We start from the raw sequence: 21,923 nt of genomic DNA, 5'->3' as shown, positions 1-21,923 counted from the left end.
CTATTTACCCTATCCATGCCTGTCATAATTTTGTAAACCTCTATAAGGTCACCCCTCAGCCTCCAACACTCCAGGGAAAACAGCCCCACCCTGTTCAGTTACTTGACAATCCAGTCTTTCATCTTTAAATAAGGATTTCGAATCAGGCCATTACTCAATATCATGATCATTTCTCTTGCCTGGCCTGTTTTCCAATGCCATTTTTATCATGGGTGGCAGTTGCAGGCCAGTGTGAGGGCTGCCATTTCTTGTAAGAGGCAGAAACTGAGAGATGGGTGTGGAGGCCTATGTAGCTGGGTTAGATGTCTTACCTGGGATACTTGAAACATTAGCATGTAAGTGACCCTCTTAAAAACCTTACCTTCTTATCCCTCATGATAAACCTCTCCTTAGCTCTCACCCTCTCAGACGATTTAGAAACAGTTTCTACCCTACTTTTGTTACAATACTGAATGGATTCTCAAACTCTTAACATTCGCCTGTGCCTGTGTTTTTGTTTTTGCTGCTGCTTACCTGTTATTTACTTATCTATGCTACTTAACCTTGTGATCTGTCTGTATTGCTCGCAAGACAAAGCTTTTCATTGTGCCTCAACACACATGACAATAAATTCAATTCAATTCAATTCTGATGCATCTTCATACCAGCTCAGTCCCCCCAAAGCACCACACTCCTACTACGACCACGTAGCCAGTATATGTTTCAAACTTCTGAGCCCGATGATAGCATTTGTAAGTCTTTCAGATGTTCTAGATAGAGTCAAAACAGTCATTCAAAACCACTTTAAAAATTGATCCTTTTAGATGATAATGAAACTGTCAAATTAATTCATGACACCCTCGAGCTATATCAACAACCCATTCCATTCTAAAATTCATTGGGGGGGGGGGGGGGGCTGTTGGAAATCAGCCAAGCATTCATAATAGAGTCCACTGCACTGTATTAATAAAACCTCCAAAGCTGATACATTAACACTTTGCTCTGAAAGAGGTCAGCCATCTGAAGCACAGGACTGGTATATGGGCAGCATAACAAAAATAAAAATCATATCATTGGCAAAATTAGTGTCAAATCTGAATGCTATTATTGGTCAATGTAGAAAACACTTGTTCATTGGATAAAATGCTCTTTACACTTCTCTACTGTCACAATGTTGGTCATTTGCTTTTTTTAAATAAGAAAGCCCCACGGTATTTAAATATATTTCACATGCTATAAGCTACAACATTATGATCTGTAAAGTTGTCACTTTGTGAACTTACCTGACAAAAGGTTCCTGACTCCAGACTAGAGATCCTTTGAGGCTCATAACTCCAATGAATTATTACAAGTGGTGTCACTTTCCATAACTAACCCAAGAATATGAAAAAAGTGTGGCATTTAAAATGGAGCCGGTAATGGTATTCTTACTGTGTGTGGTCTCTCTACAAACTCAAACATAAGTAGTATAAATAGCTTGAAATATGTTTTGTAAAATTTATTTTCATACAAAGTTTTATGGTTATTTCAATTTGTAGCAGTTTAAGTTAATATAATTCTTTGTTAATAATTAGCTATTGGAATCTTTCACAAATGCAAATAAGGCACATCTGAACTGGGCTGGAGAAGAGCTGCCTCCTTTGATTAAATTCATAAATAAAAGTCTGAGTAATGAATTTCAGTGCAACAGTCTTCAGGAGGACTCAATGGTGTAGAAGGGTAAGAGAAAGCACACCCAATAACAAGAAATTCAGATATTCATCTGATGTACTAAGTTATTGCCATATTTGGTTGTGCATAATTTATCAACATTTTGTAAAACATAAACATGTAAAATATTACAACTTAAATTTCTTCTCTGCTTCATCAGCAATGATTTCACCAATAGCTAAGGATGAAGTAGCTGCAGGAGAAGGAGCATTTCGAACATGAAGAACACGGCTCCCAATAGCACCAGAACCTCCATCAAACACAAAGTCGTCCACAAGATTGCCATCTTTGTCCAAGGCTTGGGCTCTCACTCCAGATGGTCCCCTGCAGAACACAGCATACTCTAGAGGTTATTTGAATTACAACAGAATACAAACTAATCCATATATGGAAAGATTACTTTGGCTTTCAATTTAAATTATACAGTATGCTAATCAGATGCATCAGATAACACAATGTTATCAATTCTGGTCTTCCTTTTGCAGAAATCAAAATTGAAGTCTCTGACTATACACAAAATCAATGAGATTTTATATCTGTGTTATGACTAAGATTATTAATTCCGTAGTTTACACCGATTTTCACAAACAAATATTACAAATCCTGAATATTCAATTGTATATGTTGACAGGATAATTTCCCAAAATCATAAGCCAATATTGAAGAAAATTACAGATCAAAATCTTGAATATCAAAGTGATACATATCAAACTCCTTCAATGCATTCTTGAGAAATGCTTTTTCTAATTTTGTATGCCCAACCTTAGAATTATGCACTTTGCTTTCCACTATCCCCTTATAATTGAGATAATAGAACAATCTGGATTATTATAAATCTTTATTTTGGTAACGTGTAATTACCCATCATGATGTAGTTTGCAAAATGGGAAAATTCTGAATGTTTCTTCCACCATGTTAAATGCCACTGCATTTAATGGCTCATGGGAACAGGAGCAATTTGACTCTAGAGACCGTTCCACCATTCAATGAGATCATGGCTATTCAGTGACCTAACTTTCCATACTTACCCTTGCCCAAAATCTCTTAATACATTTGATTAATGAAAATCTATCAAACTCAGATTTAGAATAAAAAGAAAACAGAAATTGCTGTAAAAGCTCAGCAGGTCTGGCAGCACCTGTAGAGAGAAATCAGAGTTAACATTTCTGGTCGAGGGATTTTTCCTCAGAACAGAATGTTCACACAATCCAAAATGTTAACTCTGGGTTCTCTCCACAGACGCTGCCAGACCTGCTGAGCTTTACAGCAATTTCTGTTTTGTTTCTGATTCATCTGCAGCTCTTTTAGTTCAGATTTAGAATAATTTGATATATCGTCAACTGTTGTCTGTGGATGGGAATGCTAAACTTCTACCACACTTTGTATGTAAAAACATTCCTTAACTTCACTTACAAAATGTGTGGCTTTAATTTTCAGGGTACATTCCCCAATGATTGAAAATACTTTGTCTATCCACCCTAACATTTCCCTTAAGTTTCAATCATATTGCCCTTTAATTTTCTAAATTTCAATATATATCAGGGATCAGTTAGCTCAGCTGGATGGATAGCTGGTTTGTGATGGATAGTGACGTCAACGGTGTGGATTCAGTTCCTGCGTGGCTGCCATGAAGGGTCCTACATCCTCAATCCCTTTCCTCACCTTAGACATGGCTACCCTCAAGTTAAACCATCATCAGTCAACGTGGTTGCAAAAGATAGCGTGGTCCTCTCGGATTTCTTTTTTGTTTTTTCATTCCTGGGACAGGGATCATCGTTGACTGAGTCAGCATTGTTGCCTGTCCCAAGTTGCCCTTAAGATGGTGGTGAAATGCTTTCTTGAAGAACTGCAGTCCATGTGCTGTAGGTAGACTCACAATGTCCTGAGAGAACCATTTCTAGATTTTGACCCAGTGACACTGTAGGAATGGAGATATATTTGCAAGCCAGAATGGTGAATGGCTTGGAGAGAAACTTCAGGTGGTGTTCTCTTAAGGCCACTTTACAATTTATATTTGTATAGCACCGATAACATAAAAACTCAAGTTCTAATTCTGTCATCTTACTTCCAACATTTCCCACCCAGTGAAAACATTTTCTTGGCACTGATCCTATTAAGCCTTTTAAGAACTTCATATGCTTTGGTTAGAACATTCTTCTATAGAACACAGGCTAAGTTGAAATCTATTCAAAGGACAATTCCATCATCCCAGGAATCAGTCTAGATAATTTTATTACACTCCCTCTAGCACAGGTATTTTCATTTTATGTAAATTCCTTAGGATAACTTCATACTTTACCATGTTATATTTCATTTGCTATGTTCTTGCTCATTCACCCAATCACTTCACATTGTCTCTCTGACCTCTTCATTGCTTATATCCCCCAGCAAACTTTGTTGTCCAACTCTTGCTGCATACAGGAACAGACTACAATAACAGAAGCAGTTGTGAATGCTCTTAACAAGTTTAACTGGCAGTAAATGTCACTACTTCTGACCTTTTGATATGAACTGCTCATTGATGAAGCAGTTGAAGATGGTTGAGCTTAGAACACTGCCTTAGGTACTCCACCAATGGGCCACAGCTACATAATTGGCCTCCTAAAATCCTTTACACTAGGAAGATTCCAAAAATTAATGAGATGTTCCTACTTGCCACTAACGTCGTTTTTTCTTAGGGCTCCTTGATGCTATACTCAGTCAAAAGCTGCTTTGGTGACGAGCAGTACTCTTGTCACCTCTGGAATTCAATTTCTTTGTCCATGTTTGCACCAAGGCTATAACAGAAGAGGCTAGGAGAAAGTGAGGACTGCAGATACTGGAGTACCAGAGTTGAAAAATGTGGTGCTGGAAAAACACAGCAGGCCAGGCAGCATCCGAGGAGCAGGAGAATCGATGTTTCGGGCATAAGCCCTTCTTCAGGAATAGGGCTGAAGAAGGGCTTATGCCCGAAATGTCGATTCTCCTGTTCCTCAGATGCTGCCTGGCCTGCTGTGTTTTTTCAGCACCACATTTTTCATCTATAACAGAAGAGGTAACAACCTATGGCATTATCACTGGTCTGTTAATCCAGAGACCCAGGTAATGTTCCAAGGACTTGGGTTTGAATCCCACTATGACAAATGGTGAAATTTGAATTAATAAAAATTTGGAATTTGGAATATTATGATGACCATGAAACCATGTCAATTGTTGGGGTAAAATTCCTTCTGGTTCACTAATGTTCTCCAGGGAAGGAAACTGCCATCCTTTCCTGGTGTGACAAGCAGGAAGCTGGAAGAATACAGCAAGCTAGGAAGCATCGGGAGGTGGAAAAGTCAACGTCTCTGGTGTAACCCTTCTTCAAGACCTGAAGAAGGGTTACACCCAAAACGTTGACTTCTTCACCGCCTGATGCTGCACAGCTTGCTATGTTCTTCCAGCCTACTTCAAGTCTACCTTGTAATCTACCATCTGCAGGTTTTCTGCTCTCACATTGTTCCTTGGTCTGACCTACATGTGATTCCAGACCCACAGCAATGTGGTTGACTCTCAACTGTCTGGGTAATTTGGGATGGGTAATAAATACTGGCCTGATCAGTGACACCAACATCCCGTGAATGAATAAAAGTAAAATAATAAGGTAGATATAATGTTGGAGGATACTAATGTGAATATTGCTGTGTGCTAATTCAGAATATCTCTGATTCAGAAAAGATTGATGGGACAGCGACTGACTAGTTTGAATTTGTTGTGCTTTTAGTGGACAGAACAAACCTGGATAATTTTTCATGTTAAAATACTGACATCTACGTAATAATTATACTTGAATAGCTTGGGGAGAGGCATAAGTAATTCTGCAGCACTCCAGCCTTTTCTGAATTCACTGTGTTCAGCTATTTCTTTGTCATGTACAGGCTGACTTCTGCAATGGTGCAGACATCAGGAGAAGGCCAAGATACATAGTCTGTTCAAAGCCTACTGCTGTTTCTGTTTCTTGGGCTGTTGTCCATGGTTTCTGTCTTTGTTGACTTGATCAACCTTTTTTTCTGTTCCCAATATCTCTTTCTCTCTTAGGAAGACATGACAATTGAAATATAATATTGAAAAGTGCAAAGTTTTCTTCTTTAGTGGGAAACAAAAATGCTGAATATTTGTTGACTGGAAATGTGTGAATTCAGAGAAAGTCAGGTGATCTTATATATGAAGTACAGAATTTAAATGCAGGTTCAGCAAGCAATTAAGTTAATTTATGTATTAGCTTTTGTTGCAAAGGGATTGGAGTATAAATATAAAAAAAGTCTTACTACTGCAATTATACAAGGCGTTAGTGAGATCATACCCTAGGTAGTGTCTCTAATTTTATATAAGGAAAGCCATATCTGCTTTGAAGGAAGTACACAATGTTAACTAGACTAGTTCCTGAGATGACAACATTGTCTTGGGCAGGTAAAATTAGTAATCAATATTCCCTGGAGTTAAGAAGAATTGGATGTGATCTAATTAAAAATTACAAATTCTTAAGTGCTTGACAGGGTAGATGCTGGCTGAGGAGATCTAGAACATAGGATCAGATTTGTAAATAAGGGCTTTGTCTTTTAGAACAGAGATAAACAGAAATTTCCTAATTCAAAAAGAGTTTTCCTTTAATGCAGTCTTTACCCAGAGAGCTGTGGATATTTAATATATTTAAGATGTGGACGTGCCATTGTTGGAGTGGGATGAACAAAGTTGAAAAATCACACAACACCCAGGTTATCATCCGACAGGTTTACTTGAAAGTACAAGCTTTCAGAACGCTGCTCCTTCGTTAGGTAGCTAGTGAGGCAGGATCATAGGGCACAAATTTATAGTAAAAGATCAAAATGTCATAGAACTGATGTGAAGTAAATTGCTGTTAAGTCTTTAATAACAGTATGGGGTTGCAGGTTTTGATTCATTAGTACATAAATCCCAGAACTTCTTTCAAGTCACATTCCTAAAATAAGTCAAGGTTTTATGAGAAAAAGCTGATATCTCAGCTCAGACAATGCATTAAAAGGTATGAGGTTATATCCCAGCTTTGAGTCAGACTGGTTCTATTTCCAACGTAGGAATTGACAAAATGTCACATGGACTGACTGTCTACAGAGTGCTTTTTGAACAAAATAAAAATCTGAAAATGCAAATCATCCCATAGACTGGTATGCGCATGCGCACGCGCGTGTGTGTGTGTTTGTGTTTTTGATTCAGTGCATGTGCGGGTGTGACTGAGTATATGCCTGTGGGTGGGTGTGTGTGGCTGAGAATGCACATGTATATGACTCTGTAACACTTGTGCACACACTCAATCAAGCATGCACATACACACTCTCTCACACTCACTTCCACACACCCCCGCCTACCCACCACCCCACACACACACACAAGTCTATGGGGTGGATTTGTTTTTCAGATTAGTATTTGCAGATACATTCTATTTTGTTCAAAAAGCACACAAGCTGTAGGCAGTCAGTCCATGTGACATTTTATCAATTCCTACTTTGGAAGCAGAACCAGTCTGACTCAAAGTTGGAAAGACAAACTCTAACCTCACATCTTTCATGCATTGTCTGAGCTGAGATGTCACCTTTTTTTCATAAAACTTTGAGTTTTCTTGGGAATGTGACTTGAAAGAAATTCAGGGATTTACGTATTAAAGATATGAAACCTGCAACCCCATGCTAAGTTGTTAAAGACTTAATAGCCATCCAGTTTTGTTCAATACTTCACATCAGCTGTATGACACTTTGATCTTTTACTATAAATTCTATGTCCTAAGATCCTGCCTCACTAGCTACCTGACAAAGGAGCAGCACTCTAAAAGCTTGTACTTCCAAATAATCCTGTTGGACTATAGCCTAATGTTGTGTGTATATTTAAGGCAGAGACCAATAGATTTTGAGGTACTAGGTGAATCATGACATATCTGGAAAGTGCAGGGAGAAAGAACTGAGATAGAATATTTGGCATAATATTGCTGAATGGAAATGGGGAGGGGGAAATGGAGGAACATCTTCAGTAATTCAGAGTCATACCCAGCAAAAGTGAAGACAGTGGAGGTTGTTAGACGGCAACAGGTTAAGTCTTGGATATTGATACAGGAGTTCATTAATTACCCTCACTAGATTTTTTGTTATTCTTTCATGGGATGAGGCTGTTTCAGGCTAGGTCAGCATTTACTGCCTATCCCAGAGAGCAGCTATGCGTTAACCACATTACTGTGGGAGTGGAGTCACATGGAGGCCAGATCAGAAAAGGATAGTTTTCTTCCCAGAAGAACATTAGTGAACCAGGTGGGTTTTTCTGACAATTGACAATGGATTCATGGTCATTATTTGACTCTTAATTCCATATTTTTATTGAATTCAAATTCCACCATCTGCCATGGTAGGAATCAAACCTAAAATATTAGCTCATTTTCCGGATTAACAGTCCAGTGATAATACCACTAGGTCATTAATCCAAGTTTATGGGGGAAACAATGATCAATACTATTCACATTGCTCAGTTACTAAAGCACTCCAGAGTAGTATACAGCAAAGCAGAAAACATTCAAGTTTGAGCTGATAAGTGATATTCAGCCACCACAAGTTCCAGGCAATAGTCATCTCTAACACGAGATAATCTAATCATCCACTACATGCCACTATCACTGAATCTTCCACAATCAACATCCTGGGGCATATCACTGGTAAGAAACTTAATTGGACCCGCCATATAAATACCATTGTTGTGGTTCTGTTCGCCGAGCTGGAAGTTTTTGTTGCAAACGTTTTGTCCCCTGGCTAGGCAACATCATCAGTGCTCTGGAGCCTCCTGCGAAGCGCTTCTTTGATGTTTCTTCCGGTATTTATAGTGGTCTGTCCTTGCCGCTTCCGGGTGTCAGTTTCAGCTGTCCGCTGTAGTGGTTGGTATATTGGGTCCAGGTCGATGTGTTTGTTGATGGAGTTTGTGGATGAATGCCATGCCTCTAGAAATTCCCTGGCTGTTCTCTGTCTGGCTTGCCCTATGATGGTAGTGTTTTCCCAGTCAAATTCATGTTGTTTGTTGTCTGAGTGTGTGGCTACTAGGGATAGCTGGTCGTGTCGTTTCGTGGCTAGTTAATGTTCACGTATGCGGATTGTTAGCTGTCTTCTTGTTTGTCCTATATAGTGTTTTGTGCAGTCCTTGCATGGTATTTTGTAAACTACATTAGTTTTGCTCGTGTTGGGTATCGGGTCCTTCCTGACACCCGGAAGCGGCAAGGACAGACCACTATAAATACCGGAAGAAACATCAAAGAAGCGCTTCGCAGGAGGCTCCAGAGCACTGATGATGTCGCCTAGCCAGGGGACGAAACGTTTGCAACAAAAACTTCCAGCTCGGCGAACAGAACCACAACAACGAGCACCCGAGCTACAAATCTTCGCACAAACCTTGAATATAAATACCATGTCTACAAGACCACATTAGGATTTTTCTGAGACAATCAACCTTCTCATCTCCTAAAGCTTATTTACTACCTAAAAGGCAAAAATGAGGAGTATGGTGGAATAGTCTTTACATTGATTGGATGACTATACTCCAAGACAAAGCTTTTCAATTGACTGTCACTGATCTACTGACTCATTCCACAGTGACAGCAGAGACCAATAGATTTTGAGGTACATCTATAAGATGCACTGCAGCAACTGACCAAAGCTCCTTCAATAGCACCTTCCAAATGCAACACTTATACTACTTAGAAAAACAAGGACAGCAGATGCATGGCAACACAACCTTTAACTTTTCCTCCAAGCAACACACCATCCTAACATCACTGCTCCTGGGTCAATATCTTGGAACCCCTTTCCTCATAGCACAATGAGTCTATCAATACCACAGTTCAAGGAGAAGGCTCATCTCCACCTTCTCCAGGGTAATTAGATGCGGACAATTGCCAGTAAAGCTCACATTTCATGAAAGATTTATTAAAGAGAATAGGCTTGAAGATTTGAATGGCTCTATCTTGCTCTTATTTTGTACATTCTATGTCACATACTGTTTTCCATGTACTGACTTTGGACTGTTTTATGGCACTGGAATTGTAGATAATTGTCATAACAGTTGCTCTGGCACAAGATCACAGACTTGAAGCAGTTAACTGTGTTTCCATCACAGATATTGCCTGACCAACAGCATATTTTCAACATTTTTTATTTAATTGTGTTGTCAACCTTCATAACTTATAATTGTCACCTGACCTCCTTTATTTAATTGAGTTTAAAAATTATTATATTTAGTATCATTGAAATTTTCTCAAAAGTTGTGGTTTACTTAAATAAAGGGCTCTACATCTCTTCAGTTATTCTGACAGCTGATTTAGGATTCCTCAACTGTCACTTTAATGGATTCTTCTGAACTGACCCTTTGATATTCCTGACAAAAACTAAACACAATGTGCTAAATTTGGCCTAACCGAGGCTTTAGAATTTTATTAAAAATTGTACCCTAATGATCCATTTATTTTTGTATTATCTTGCTACACTGCTCTTCAACCCATGATAGCCTTTCTGCTGACTACATGCTCAGTAGTCTTGAGCATGTCATCCTACATTGTGATGCATTCCACTAATTCTTAAATTGTTCCATGGTTCTCATCTCTGAAATAACTATCTTAAAGGCATTTCTGTGTTGATCTTTCTGACACGAGTACTATTAGATATTATACTTGATTGAACCTGTCCTTTTGTGTGCCTCTCAAAATATTATATGTTAATATTTAAGATTAACTTTCCCATATACTTGCATACTTCTAAAATATCATTCCTGAGATTGAAAACTTACATTTCTCCATTTGAGCCTTGTAACTCAGATGGATTACATTAAGAATCTGTGTAGGTTAAATCCCATAGACTGTGTCCTGCCCTTGCACGCAACCAAAGCAGAATAATCATGCAGTTTAATCAGAGCCATATAAACTCTGCCATAACATTTTCTGACTTCTGCTCTACTATTGTAGCTATTTGTCAAACATTTATTGGTTTTGTTGGCTATTGACCTATAGTGGGTTGGTAATGATAAGCATCAAGCTTACCAAGGCTCCCAAACACCTGAACTCCATCTAACTCCAATAAATTGGAGAACAGCACAGAAACATACGTAATACACAAATGTTGCACCTCAAAAGAAAAAGTCAGATCTTTAACATCTAGCTATTGCAACCAGCATCGAATCTAGCAATCTTTAATAAATTCAGAAAAAAAAAAGTGTACTGAATTTATAACTGGTCTTTTCTCACACAAGAATGCAATAAGTCCGATTGCTCTTTCCAGGTAAAAAATTATTTACTTCCTTCATTTTAACATACTGTATTCACTACTCACAATGTGTTCTGGTATACATTTAAGTACCCATTGCAGATTGGATGACCACTTTGCTGAACACCTCCACTCCATCCACAAGTGTAACCCTGAGCTTCTGATCACTGAGACATTTTCATTCCTATCCTGACTTGTCCGTCCTTCACCTCCAAAACTGTTCTTATGAAGGTCAATGGAAACTCACAGCACAACGCACTACCTTTCAATTAAGCACTTTACAGTCCTCTGGACTGAAGTGAATTTGAAGTTTTCAGGTAAAATTCACCGCATGCATTTTTTTTCAGTTAGCTGTTGGTATTATTTTGTTATTGTCACTTACACAGACCTTCCCATTGTTTCTTTCCTGCTGTCCTCCTTTTCATTGCTTTGTTTGCTTAAAACCCTATTCCATCTCTATTCTTTTTTCCACTTCTGATGACAGATCAAACATAAATATTAACAGTTTCTCTTTCTATAGACGCTAGCTGGCCTCCTAAGTCTTTACTGTATCCACAATATTTTGATTTTGTTGTGTTTTTCAGTAATTAATTGATCTAGTAACAGGTGGATTGCATTGTCTTGAAAAATGTTTAATATTTTAATTGAAGATCTGTAAAAAAATCAATGTAACATTTTCTATGGCTGCTGAAAATTGATTTCTGGAGAGATCTAATGAAGTAAAAAAATAAGATTGTTATGGTAACGACAACAAATCCCAGGGAGCCAGAGATAAAATTAATCAGAAATAGAGGTGAAAACAGTTTAATGTGCTTCATATATTTTCACTACTTACCTTGTGACATCGTCGACAGTGAGTGCTGGTATGTATCTTTGAAGCTGTTTCACTTGGGCACCAATTACAACTCCTCTATACATTTCGTTTAAGCCAAAAGTTATATTTTTCAATATAAGTTTTTGGACCCCACTGGTAAAGACAAGATGGAGATATTTTTCAATATTTTTGAGAATTTCGAAATGATTAAGACCTAAATACAACCTGAACTTCCAAACTTTAATAAATAAAGATTTAAATATTTGTATAAAAATTGAATGAATGATCATATTTTTCCTACTTAAAAATGTTTTCATACAAATGTGTATGTAACAACATATACATCAGAATAGTTATAGAAAGAAGTGTATAGGAACCTGGAGTTATGTTATAGGATGCATTTTCTTCAAGAATACATAATTCTTTGAAAAATTACCATTTATGGATAATGCACATTCCAGGTTTTTTTTTTGAAGTCACTAATAGGCTTCGTGGCAAAGATAAACTGCTTTTATGAACTTGTCTAACATTAGTAATTAAAAGTGCTATTGGATATGGGATTTGAATTGGAATATTATTTTCTTTGAGAAACGTAAAGTTTAAAATCTAACTAATACATTTAATGAATGATTGTCACCTCAGAAGAATGAACTGGAATTTTAAGTGTGTATTCAATGTTGGAAGATAGAGATTGATATTAAAGCTGTTCATGAATCCATCCTATTTCTAATCCATACACATATATTGCAAAGATTCAATCAGACACATAGTTCATACCTATACGTTATGGCATCTGAAAAATCAAATGGGTCAAAATCAAAAACATTGTAACCTTCCCGTTTAAATGCCAAAACTGCATTGGGTCCGAGCCAGACACTACCATCCATTCTGGGTGTAAAGTGCACACCAAGGAAAGGAAATTTTGGATCTGGAACCTATAAAGCAAAAGATAACTTAAAGAATCATTGCTGAAATATTCAAAGACTCCCACTGAAGAAATGCATTTTGTTCTGATTGTTCAATTAAGTATTAATTATTAAAAGAAATGGATACAATTTCCGACAAAGGCTTTGTTCATTGGACGATAATAGAGTTCAGGTACCATATTGCAGTGGCACTGGCCACAGTTTATCATTATGGAAAGTGTCCATTTACTGCACAGCGCCATTTTACTTGGTTTGCAAAATTAGAATGTAAATTTTAAATGCCTTTCTTCATACGTAATGGCATCCACAGTTTTGGCATACTAGGCATTTTGCATCACTACAAAGCAATTCACAGCAAAAAAAGAGCAAAATATCAACAAAATAAACTGCAGTTTGGGATGTCTTCCATTTCTTTATTTTTTCACACATTAATTATTTAATTATAATATGTAAAATGACTCCCTTCATCCTTCCCTCTCCAGGCCAATCCACCTATTGTTCAGGACATGTATTAATCAAGGGACATCCTAACAAAATAAAGTTAACAGTCTAGTGATGATGTAACTATTGAACACAACACACCATTATTGATACAAAACAAACACCCAATATATTGAAATTGCTTCAGCTAATCACTTTTGTCAACAATTATTTTCACTGAAATAAACGATAAATTTGGAAATCAGTCGCGCAGCATCAACCCTATAATAGTTCCACGTGAAGAGACTCTCTGAAATGACCAATACCTTTTGTTTTGAACGCCACATTCTTTCCCTGGACAATTTCTTGACAGCTTTGCCAAACCCAATGAATTTACCACACATAAGAATGAATATTCACAAAACCAAAGTGTGCCTTGACCAGTTTCAAAAGTGTACCTTAATTTTCCAAAGCACATTTTTGCAGCCCTCAATCCTCCAACTCACTGTTATATAGTCTCCAGGTTGCACTCCTACCAATCCATACAACCAAATGCCCTTAAGTCATAACCCCAACACCAACCCCAGCCTTCATGTCCCTATGCCACCTGAATGCTCACTTTCACCGAGACCCTTGTCCCACAGCATTCTGAATTATCCACAAATGCCTGTGTGTGTGTGTGTGTGTGTGTGTGTGTGTGTGTGTGTGTGTGTGTGTGTGTGTGTATATGTAAATAAATACACACACGCGAGAAAAGCTAATTGGTGGAACTTGTACCTTCCTGGTATGGCATGAGTAATGGCTGACAGAAATTAGAATCTCCTTGACTATTTGACCAGAGTTAGTTAGAGTTACCCAGTCAGGTACTTGGTCCTAATACAGCCAGGGGATGTATGCCACTATGATATGGAAATTGGCCCAGCAGTTCTGCTGGGCAAGTGGAACCTGTCAAAAACTGAAATGTGGATGAGCCAGGAACAGTGCAAGTGTCTGATTGGTCTATGAGGTCCTGGACAAACTGGGCACTTCAAGTCTGCAGATGGGTTTCATTGCAATGGGTCATGAAAGGAACAATGACAGTGATTAAATTATTTATTATAAAGTGGCTCAACAGAAACAGTGGGAGACTGAAAGGTCATAGCGGCCACAGAGACATCAACACAAAAGGGAACAAGATGGATGGGGATGAAAACCTTGCCTTACAGGCAAAGCCTATATCATTCATGAGAACATGGTATTGAAATCTTGCCATATCAGATCTAAAGTCACTGCTTAATAACGATGAAGAAAAATTGCTAACACCATGTGCAAATTGGTGGTCTAAATTAAAAGAGTTTCTGCACAGAAAGAGGTCATACAGCTCACTAATGCCATTTCCATTCCCGCTTTTCAGCACTTTAGATTAGATTACTTACAGTGTGGAAACAGGCCCTTCGGCCCAACAAGTCCACACCGACCCGCCGAAGCGAAACACACCCATATCCTTACATTTGCCCCTTACCTAACACTATGGGCAATTTTAGCATGGCCAATTCACCTGACCTGCACATTTTTGGACTGTGGGAGGAAACCGGAGCACCCGGAGGAAACCCACGCAGACATGGGGAGAACGTGCAAACTCCACACAGTCAGTCGCCTGAGTCGGAAATTGAACCCAGGTCTCTGGCGCTGTGAGGCAGCAGTGCTAACCACTCTGCCACCGTGCCGCCCCAATAACTTGTATCCTTGCAAGTTATTTTCAAGCCCTGGTAACATTCTTGAACTTCCCTTCACAGCAATTATGCCCTTACTGTAAGGTGGTGACCAGAACTAAACATAATACTCCAGTTGTGGCCTAAACAATGTCTTACATAATTCTAGCATTGTGTTCTTACTATTGTATTCAATAACTCACCCAATGAAGGATATGAACCTCAATAGCTTCTTTATCACCTTATCTACTTGTTCTGCCCCCTCAGCAACCCATGGACAGGTACTCCAAGGTTTCTCACTTACTCTACCCTCTCAATACACACCCACGTATCTCCTCGTTCTGTTTGCCCTCCCCAAATGTATAATCTCATACTCCTGTGAAATGAATTCCATTTGCCATTTTTCCACCTACTCAACCCACAGGTGACAGCCATCCTCTTCATGATGAATAATTGCACAGACATCTTTTGTGGCATCTATAAATTCCCCAATCATGCCTCCCACATTCAAAACTAAAATCACTTACATAACAGGCACCCAACACGGAATCATGTGCAACACAATTGCAAACCACTTTCCATTCAAAAATTTAACTACCCGCCAACTTTTGTTTCCTGGGGGGATATTACTGGCATAACCTTAACCCCAATGGAGCAATAAAACTTTGATTAAACACATATCTCAGAGCTTCTTATGCAGGCATAACAATGTCCTTGGGAAGCCTCCACACCACACGTTGGAATGGTATAACATGAAGCTTCATTAATTTGGATGTGAAATCTGAGGAGTTCCTTCAAAAGCCGATTGGAAAAAGGTCTGTATCGGCAAAACATTGTGCAAACTTTCCTTTAATTTCGAGAGTAATGTTGTATCACAACGTGAAGGGCTGTTCCTGGTTTGCAGGCTGGACTTTAAATATGGTACCGTAGCATGAATCTCTGGTAGTTTCAAGCACTTCCTACTCTTCTGTTGTGTCTGTAATATGATTCAACATGAAGGGTGCCAAAGAACTATGTTGCATGACTAATAAGTTAAAGAGTGGAAAATTGCATCAGAAATGTTGCTCCAAGCCATGGATCCCATTTGACAAAACACTTCACCTGCAAATGGTAAAAGTGCCTCCTTTGGAGTTCTGTTACTTCAGTTCTTAGATTGCTGTCTATACTCTAATGAGAAAATCACTTTCCTTCATGAAAATACAGTTTGATATATAGACAATTATTGATAAGACAACATTTATTGACAGGTCTTGACAATCTGTGCAAGTTCAAAGGCTTTATGCAATCTTTATGCGTAATCTTAATATTTAACAGTCTCAAAGGGCCTCTGATCACACCTTAAAAAGGTCTCTGAATCCACTCCCAAAGAATATCAGACACCCAAGCTGATGCAGCCCACCCAGCTCCCCATCTCCAAAGTTGCCTGGGATCAGGGACAACTCAAATGTTCAAGAGAGTACCCTGGTGATCTAAAAGAAATGCACTGAGGACCAGCCTGCTTTTACCCGGTCTAATCTCCACATTGTGGTTTCCAAAATCCAATGTCAGTGGAGGTAGTTGGTCAGTTAAATGGCCAATAGCCTCAGGGAGTGCACGTTATAAGTAGAACCCAGTTACCATCAGGTCTCCTGCAAAAGTGAAAGGGGACGGGTTTGGGGCAGGATTGGGATTCCCAACTTCTTCTGGCATTTTGCCACAATGGAGGTGTTCTACATCATGGTGAAAACCAGAATGTCAGTGTTTCAAGCATTTGAGTTTATATCCAAATGAGACAATGGAATTTGAGAGAGATATCACTGCAACCTTGCAACTTCTCTTTCTGGATATAAGCTTTAATTGAAGCGCAATTGGCCATACTGTTCTTTTTCCAAATTAACTACCCAAACCCAAACATATATTTTAATACTTCTACCCAATTATATCTGTATTCTATCAAAACAAAAAAACAAATGGTTTGAAAAATGTATTTGAAAAAGGGTCACTGGACCTGAAAAGTTAAGTCTGCTTTTGCTCCACAGATGCTGCCAGACCTGCTGAGGTTTCCTTGCAATGTCTGTTTTTGCTGAGAATCTCCTGTGTAGTTGCTAAAGTCAAAATAAACATCATATATATTTCAAATACTTACAGGATAAATGTTGCCTTTGACTAAGTAGTGTTTTTCAGGTTTTAGCACCAAGTAATCTCCCCGAAAAGGCACTATTCGTGGCTCACCACTACAGCCAGATTTCTGGGACAGCCTGTCTGAATATAGACCACCACATGTCACAACATAGCTGCAATGTATTACAGGTTCCTGTTAAAAAAGGCACAGACAAGCCATTAGTTACCTACTCATTAAATGGATTAAGCATGTATCACAAGAAGTATGATAAGATTAGATATATTCATAACATTTCCACTGTGGCTCTTTCAGGTAGATCTGAATTGAAAAGTAATTATGTTTTTTAAAAAGTAAATGCAGTATATTGAGGCAGGGTAAGCAAATGCACCACATGGGCAGGATGGATCTAGTTTCAAACTTAGGCCCATGTGGAACCAAAGCCATTATAGAGAAATTACAATTGTCCTTGTAAGTAGTAATACTGAATTTGCTTGATCAGATAAATGAACAAAACATTTGAAACTTGCTCTATTGAAATGGTCAGATGGTGACCTAATCATTGGAAAATTGCTGGGCCATCTCTCAGTGTTTTCTGTGCTATTTGAAGGGACATCGTGTTGTAACTGGTGTCTGTGTTAAGTTCTGATTTAAAACAGATGCAGTATATTAAATGCGCAGTGTACTATTTGTCAGTTAAACAAATGTGGTTGATCACGCTGTTACCACATTATGCTGTGTAAATATCATACAGTTGACTAAATGACCAAAAAAAAAGCATGGAAATAGCTTATATACATAGTCTGAACAAGTTAGCCTGAGGTCAAGGTTGATTAAACCCGAAGGTAAAGGCTCTTTCTACTAAAAACAAACAAATGTCTTAATGCGCAAAAGACTAAACTGACTATAGTAGATGACACATTTGTGATGTCTGCCAATGGCCAAATCAATTGTTGAAGAGCAGACAGTTTGAGATTTGGTTTCACATGCCGCTTGCATGTAAAAGTAATATAAGAAAGAATGCTTCAGAATGCTAATTAGCCAGCTGAGGAATGGAAGTCATAGTGATTGGAAGCTGAGGTGAAGCAGCTGATCATATTTCAGTCTGGTCTTCAGACTAGCTCACATAAACAGTTTCACTCATGACTGTGAGCATTGCATGAGTTAGCTTGTGGTATATGACTATTATTGTTATATTTTGCAGTATACCTTGCTTGACTAAAGAACAAATAAGTATATCCCATTGTTAGTGTTGCATGGATTATTAATATCCAGAGTAAACTTGAAATACCAGGGAAAATAGGAATTAAAGCCTACATTCTCAGCAGCCTTATTATTTGTAGAGAAGAATGATGGTGGTAGTAAAAAGGAGGAAAGAAAGAGTGGGCAACTATGTTTCATCCCACTTATCCAAAATGAAAATAAATGAACATTTTGCCTCAAAATACAAATTAGAAATTGTGGCTTGATCTGCTAAGGCAATCACTAAGCAGATGAAAGAGACAGCCAATAAATGGCAATCCAATAAAAGTGAGAGACCATATCAAAAGCTTCTTTACTCTATATTTCTTCCTTACTCCTCACTCTTCAAACAAATAACAGTAGTTCTATACTGTCTTAAAAAATTGATTGTATTTGTCTGAACCCAGATGACGAGCATAATAAAAAAACAAACCAGTACCTGGTAATATGGTTCATAAATGAAATGTACCATTTTTCCCTGAGCTTCAAATCCAACATCCAGTGTAAATCCAAAGAGAGTTTCAACCCCATAATTATCCCATCACTTAGACCATCCAGTCCCACTTTTACAAGTCAAACTTATGTGTATCTATTTTAGACTTCACTTCTGTAATACTCACTTATGTCTTTAATCCCTTCATTCCACCAATATTTTTTCCAAGGATCTCTTTCCAGATGTCATATAGTCATAGAAGTCTACAGCACAGAAAAAAGGCATTGAGCCCATCAAATCTGCACCAGTCCTGAGCTCTGCCCAGAAAGACTTCCACTGCGTCCAGAATTTCACGACCCACAAACAATTCCATAATAAGTAATGCTCACATATCATCCTTTTCCTCAACAATTTTCAGTCACTTTACATCCTGTACTGCATTGAATTCACTGAAATTATAATCTTTTCTGCTCTTTAGAAATTAGAAGCTCCTGGATTCTGCTGTCTTCCAGAAAATCTCTGATTGGGTTTAAATTTACTCCCATCTTCAAATGCTTCCTCGATTTTACATTGTATTTGGTACTTTCCTCACATTGTGATGGAAGTAGGCCTATTCTGTTCTGATTAAAATGTTAATGTGGCATCTTACAGAAATTAATCAAATGAATCCTTAAGATCAGACACACCTAATAGTTATGATCAGGATTACAATCTTTTCTAATTGCTGTCAACCAGTGTCAGCATGCAGCATTCCAAAGCTGGGTGTGCCAAGAATAAATAGATAGAAAGTTGCCTCAACAATTTTTTTCAATTTCAAAAATGATATCAAGTCAGGTGGGAAGGTGAATTGTGGTGGGGATGCAGAAATCCTCCAGCATGATCTGGGCAAGTTGGGTCAGTGGGCAAATCAATGGCAGATGCAGTATAAGGTTAAATGTGAGATTAATCACTTTGGAAGCAAAAACAAGGTGGCAGATTACTACTTGAATGGCCGTAAATTGGGAGAGGGGAGTGTGCAGCAGGACCTGCGTATACTTGTACACCATTCATTGAAAGTAAGCTTGCAGGTGCAGCAGCCGGTGAAGAAGACAAATAGTATGTTGGTCTTCATTGCGAGAGGTTGAATACAGGAGCAGGGATATGCTGTTACAATTATACAGGGCCTTGGTGAAGCCACAGCTAGAATACTGTATGCAGTTTTGGTCTCCTCCGGAAGGATGCTCTTGCTCTTGAGGGAGTGCAGTGAAGGTTTACCAGGCTGATTCCAGAAATGGCAGGACAGACACATGACGAGAGATTGACCAGGTTAGGATGGTCTTCACTGGAGTACAGATGATTGAGGGGGACTAGACAGGATTGATGCAAGGAGATGTTCCCCATGGATGTGTGTCCAGAGTCATTATAAATGGTTTCATGCTTTTGTCGTTTTTATTGAAAGTTGAACTGAGCTTGCTCTAAATAATGTAATGAAGACCTTTTTAGCTAGAGGGAGGAGTGTACTTAATTATGAGCTGCATTCATACCCAGGTAAGAAGAATAGATGTGTAGACTATTTTCTAAATGGAGAAAGGCTTTGGAAATCTGAAGCATAAAGGACTTAGAAGTTCTTGTTCAGGATTCTCTTAAGGTTAATATATAGGTTCATTTTGCAGTTAGGAAGGTAAATGTACTGTTAGCATCCATTTCAAGAGGGCTAGAGATGTATTGCTCAGGCTGTATAAGGCTCTGGTCAGACCATATTTGGAAAATTCAGATCAGTTTTGGATCCCGTATCAAAGGAGGGAAATGCTGGTGTGGGAAGTTTATGTGGGTGATCCCATGGATGAAGGGCTTGTTATAACGATTATTTGAGCACTCTGACTCTATACTCAATGGAGTTTAGAAGGATGAGGGGCATCTCATTGAAACTTAGAGAATACTCAGAGGCCAGGAGACAGTGGACATGACGATGTTTGAGAATTGAAATGAGGTGGAATTTCTTCAGCTAGAAGGTGGTGAATCTAAGGAACTCACTGCCGCAGAAAGTTATGGAGGCCAAGTCATTGAATGTGTTTCAGACAGAGATAGGTAGATTCTTTATTAATAGGGGAATCAATGGTTTCGGGAAACAGGCAGGAGAATGGAGCTGAGCAATATATATCAGCCATGATCAAACAGTGGAGCAGACATAAGCCAAATGGGTTAATTCTGCTTCTCAATCTTATGGTCTGAATGTACAAAATCATTCCAATTTGTTCCTTAGTTTTTAAGATAACATGCAATTTAGGTTAATTACAAATATTTAATTTGTTTCAAATTAAGCTGGAAAACGTACTGCCATTATGTCTTATATTGACATGTTCTTCCATTTTAGATAATGAAAGACATTACCTTTGAACTCTTGATTGTAATTGGATATTTTAGACCTAGAACACAAAAACATTTTCGAATCAAAACAGAAGAATAATTGACTATTTGGACCATATTAATAATATTGAATTTCACAAGTACAATTACTACAATATATTATAAGCTATAAGTTATAAACAACAAATGTACATCTAAATTAAATATTTTAACAAAAAATAGCTTTATGATGTTTTGTTTTGCAAGTTGTACTGACTAAATTAAAAGTAAATAATTTAAATTATATATGATTGCTAAACAGAACTTAAGACTACTTCAAACTTAAGTTCGGTCATAATACGTTAATCAAGATAAAAAACAGTCACAGAGTCATGTCATATTTTACTTCAAAGTCACTACTGTCCCAGAGGATAGGAGGATTGCTCTCTAATTAGAGAGAGAAGACTTGTGGTTTAACCTGAGGGTCACCACATCTCAAATGCAGGACAAGGTTGAGAAGACAGGATCTTACTGGTACCTGCAATGGTGTGGGAATTCAATCCATGCTGCTGGTGACAGTCTGCATTGTAAACCAGCTGTTTAGCTAACTGAACTAACCAACCCCTCCTTTTGTGAAGGATATTCATCCTTTGGTTTTATTTTCCTTTCAAGATATCCAGTAATTCCAGGTCTAATTTTGTACAGAACAGATGCAACTTAGTTCATTCTCTTTAACTCATCACACCCACTGTAAGAGAATTATTCCCAACTCGAATAACTTGATTTTTCCAAGCACAATTTCCACATCAGACTGAAACGTTGAAGATATTCTGTATACAGTTTTATGCCTTCAAGAGATTAAGTGTTTTAATTTGTAAGTACAAACGAGTAATTTCATTCCACTGTATAAAGGACTGCATGATAACCCACTGTTACGTACATTCATTTGTCAAAAATATTCCACAGTTTATGATATTTTATGCAATACTATTCATTTTTACAAACTT

General features: G+C 38.1%; 1 protein-coding gene across 1 annotated transcript in view; it reads right to left on the bottom strand.

The window, feature by feature from the left end:
• Window positions 1-1,452: 1,452 nt before the first annotated feature.
• Window positions 1,453-21,923, bottom strand: part of l2hgdh (L-2-hydroxyglutarate dehydrogenase) — a 37,212-nt gene continuing 16,741 nt past the window's right edge. The window contains exons 6-10 of the mRNA XM_060828462.1: window positions 20,962-20,996; window positions 16,944-17,111; window positions 12,559-12,716; window positions 11,803-11,934; window positions 1,453-2,013 (exon numbers count right to left, since the gene is read on the bottom strand). Coding sequence (XP_060684445.1) covers window positions 1,818-2,013; window positions 11,803-11,934; window positions 12,559-12,716; window positions 16,944-17,111; window positions 20,962-20,996 — 689 coding nt within the window. The 3' untranslated portion in view covers window positions 1,453-1,817. The remainder of the gene's footprint in view (window positions 2,014-11,802; window positions 11,935-12,558; window positions 12,717-16,943; window positions 17,112-20,961; window positions 20,997-21,923) is intronic.

The sequence above is a fragment of the Hemiscyllium ocellatum genome, chromosome 8, assembly GCF_020745735.1.
Source record: "Hemiscyllium ocellatum isolate sHemOce1 chromosome 8, sHemOce1.pat.X.cur, whole genome shotgun sequence".
Taxonomy (NCBI): domain Eukaryota; kingdom Metazoa; phylum Chordata; class Chondrichthyes; order Orectolobiformes; family Hemiscylliidae; genus Hemiscyllium; species Hemiscyllium ocellatum.
The sequence above is the reverse complement of the archived record's forward strand: the minus strand, read 5'-3'. Positions and strand labels throughout refer to the sequence as shown.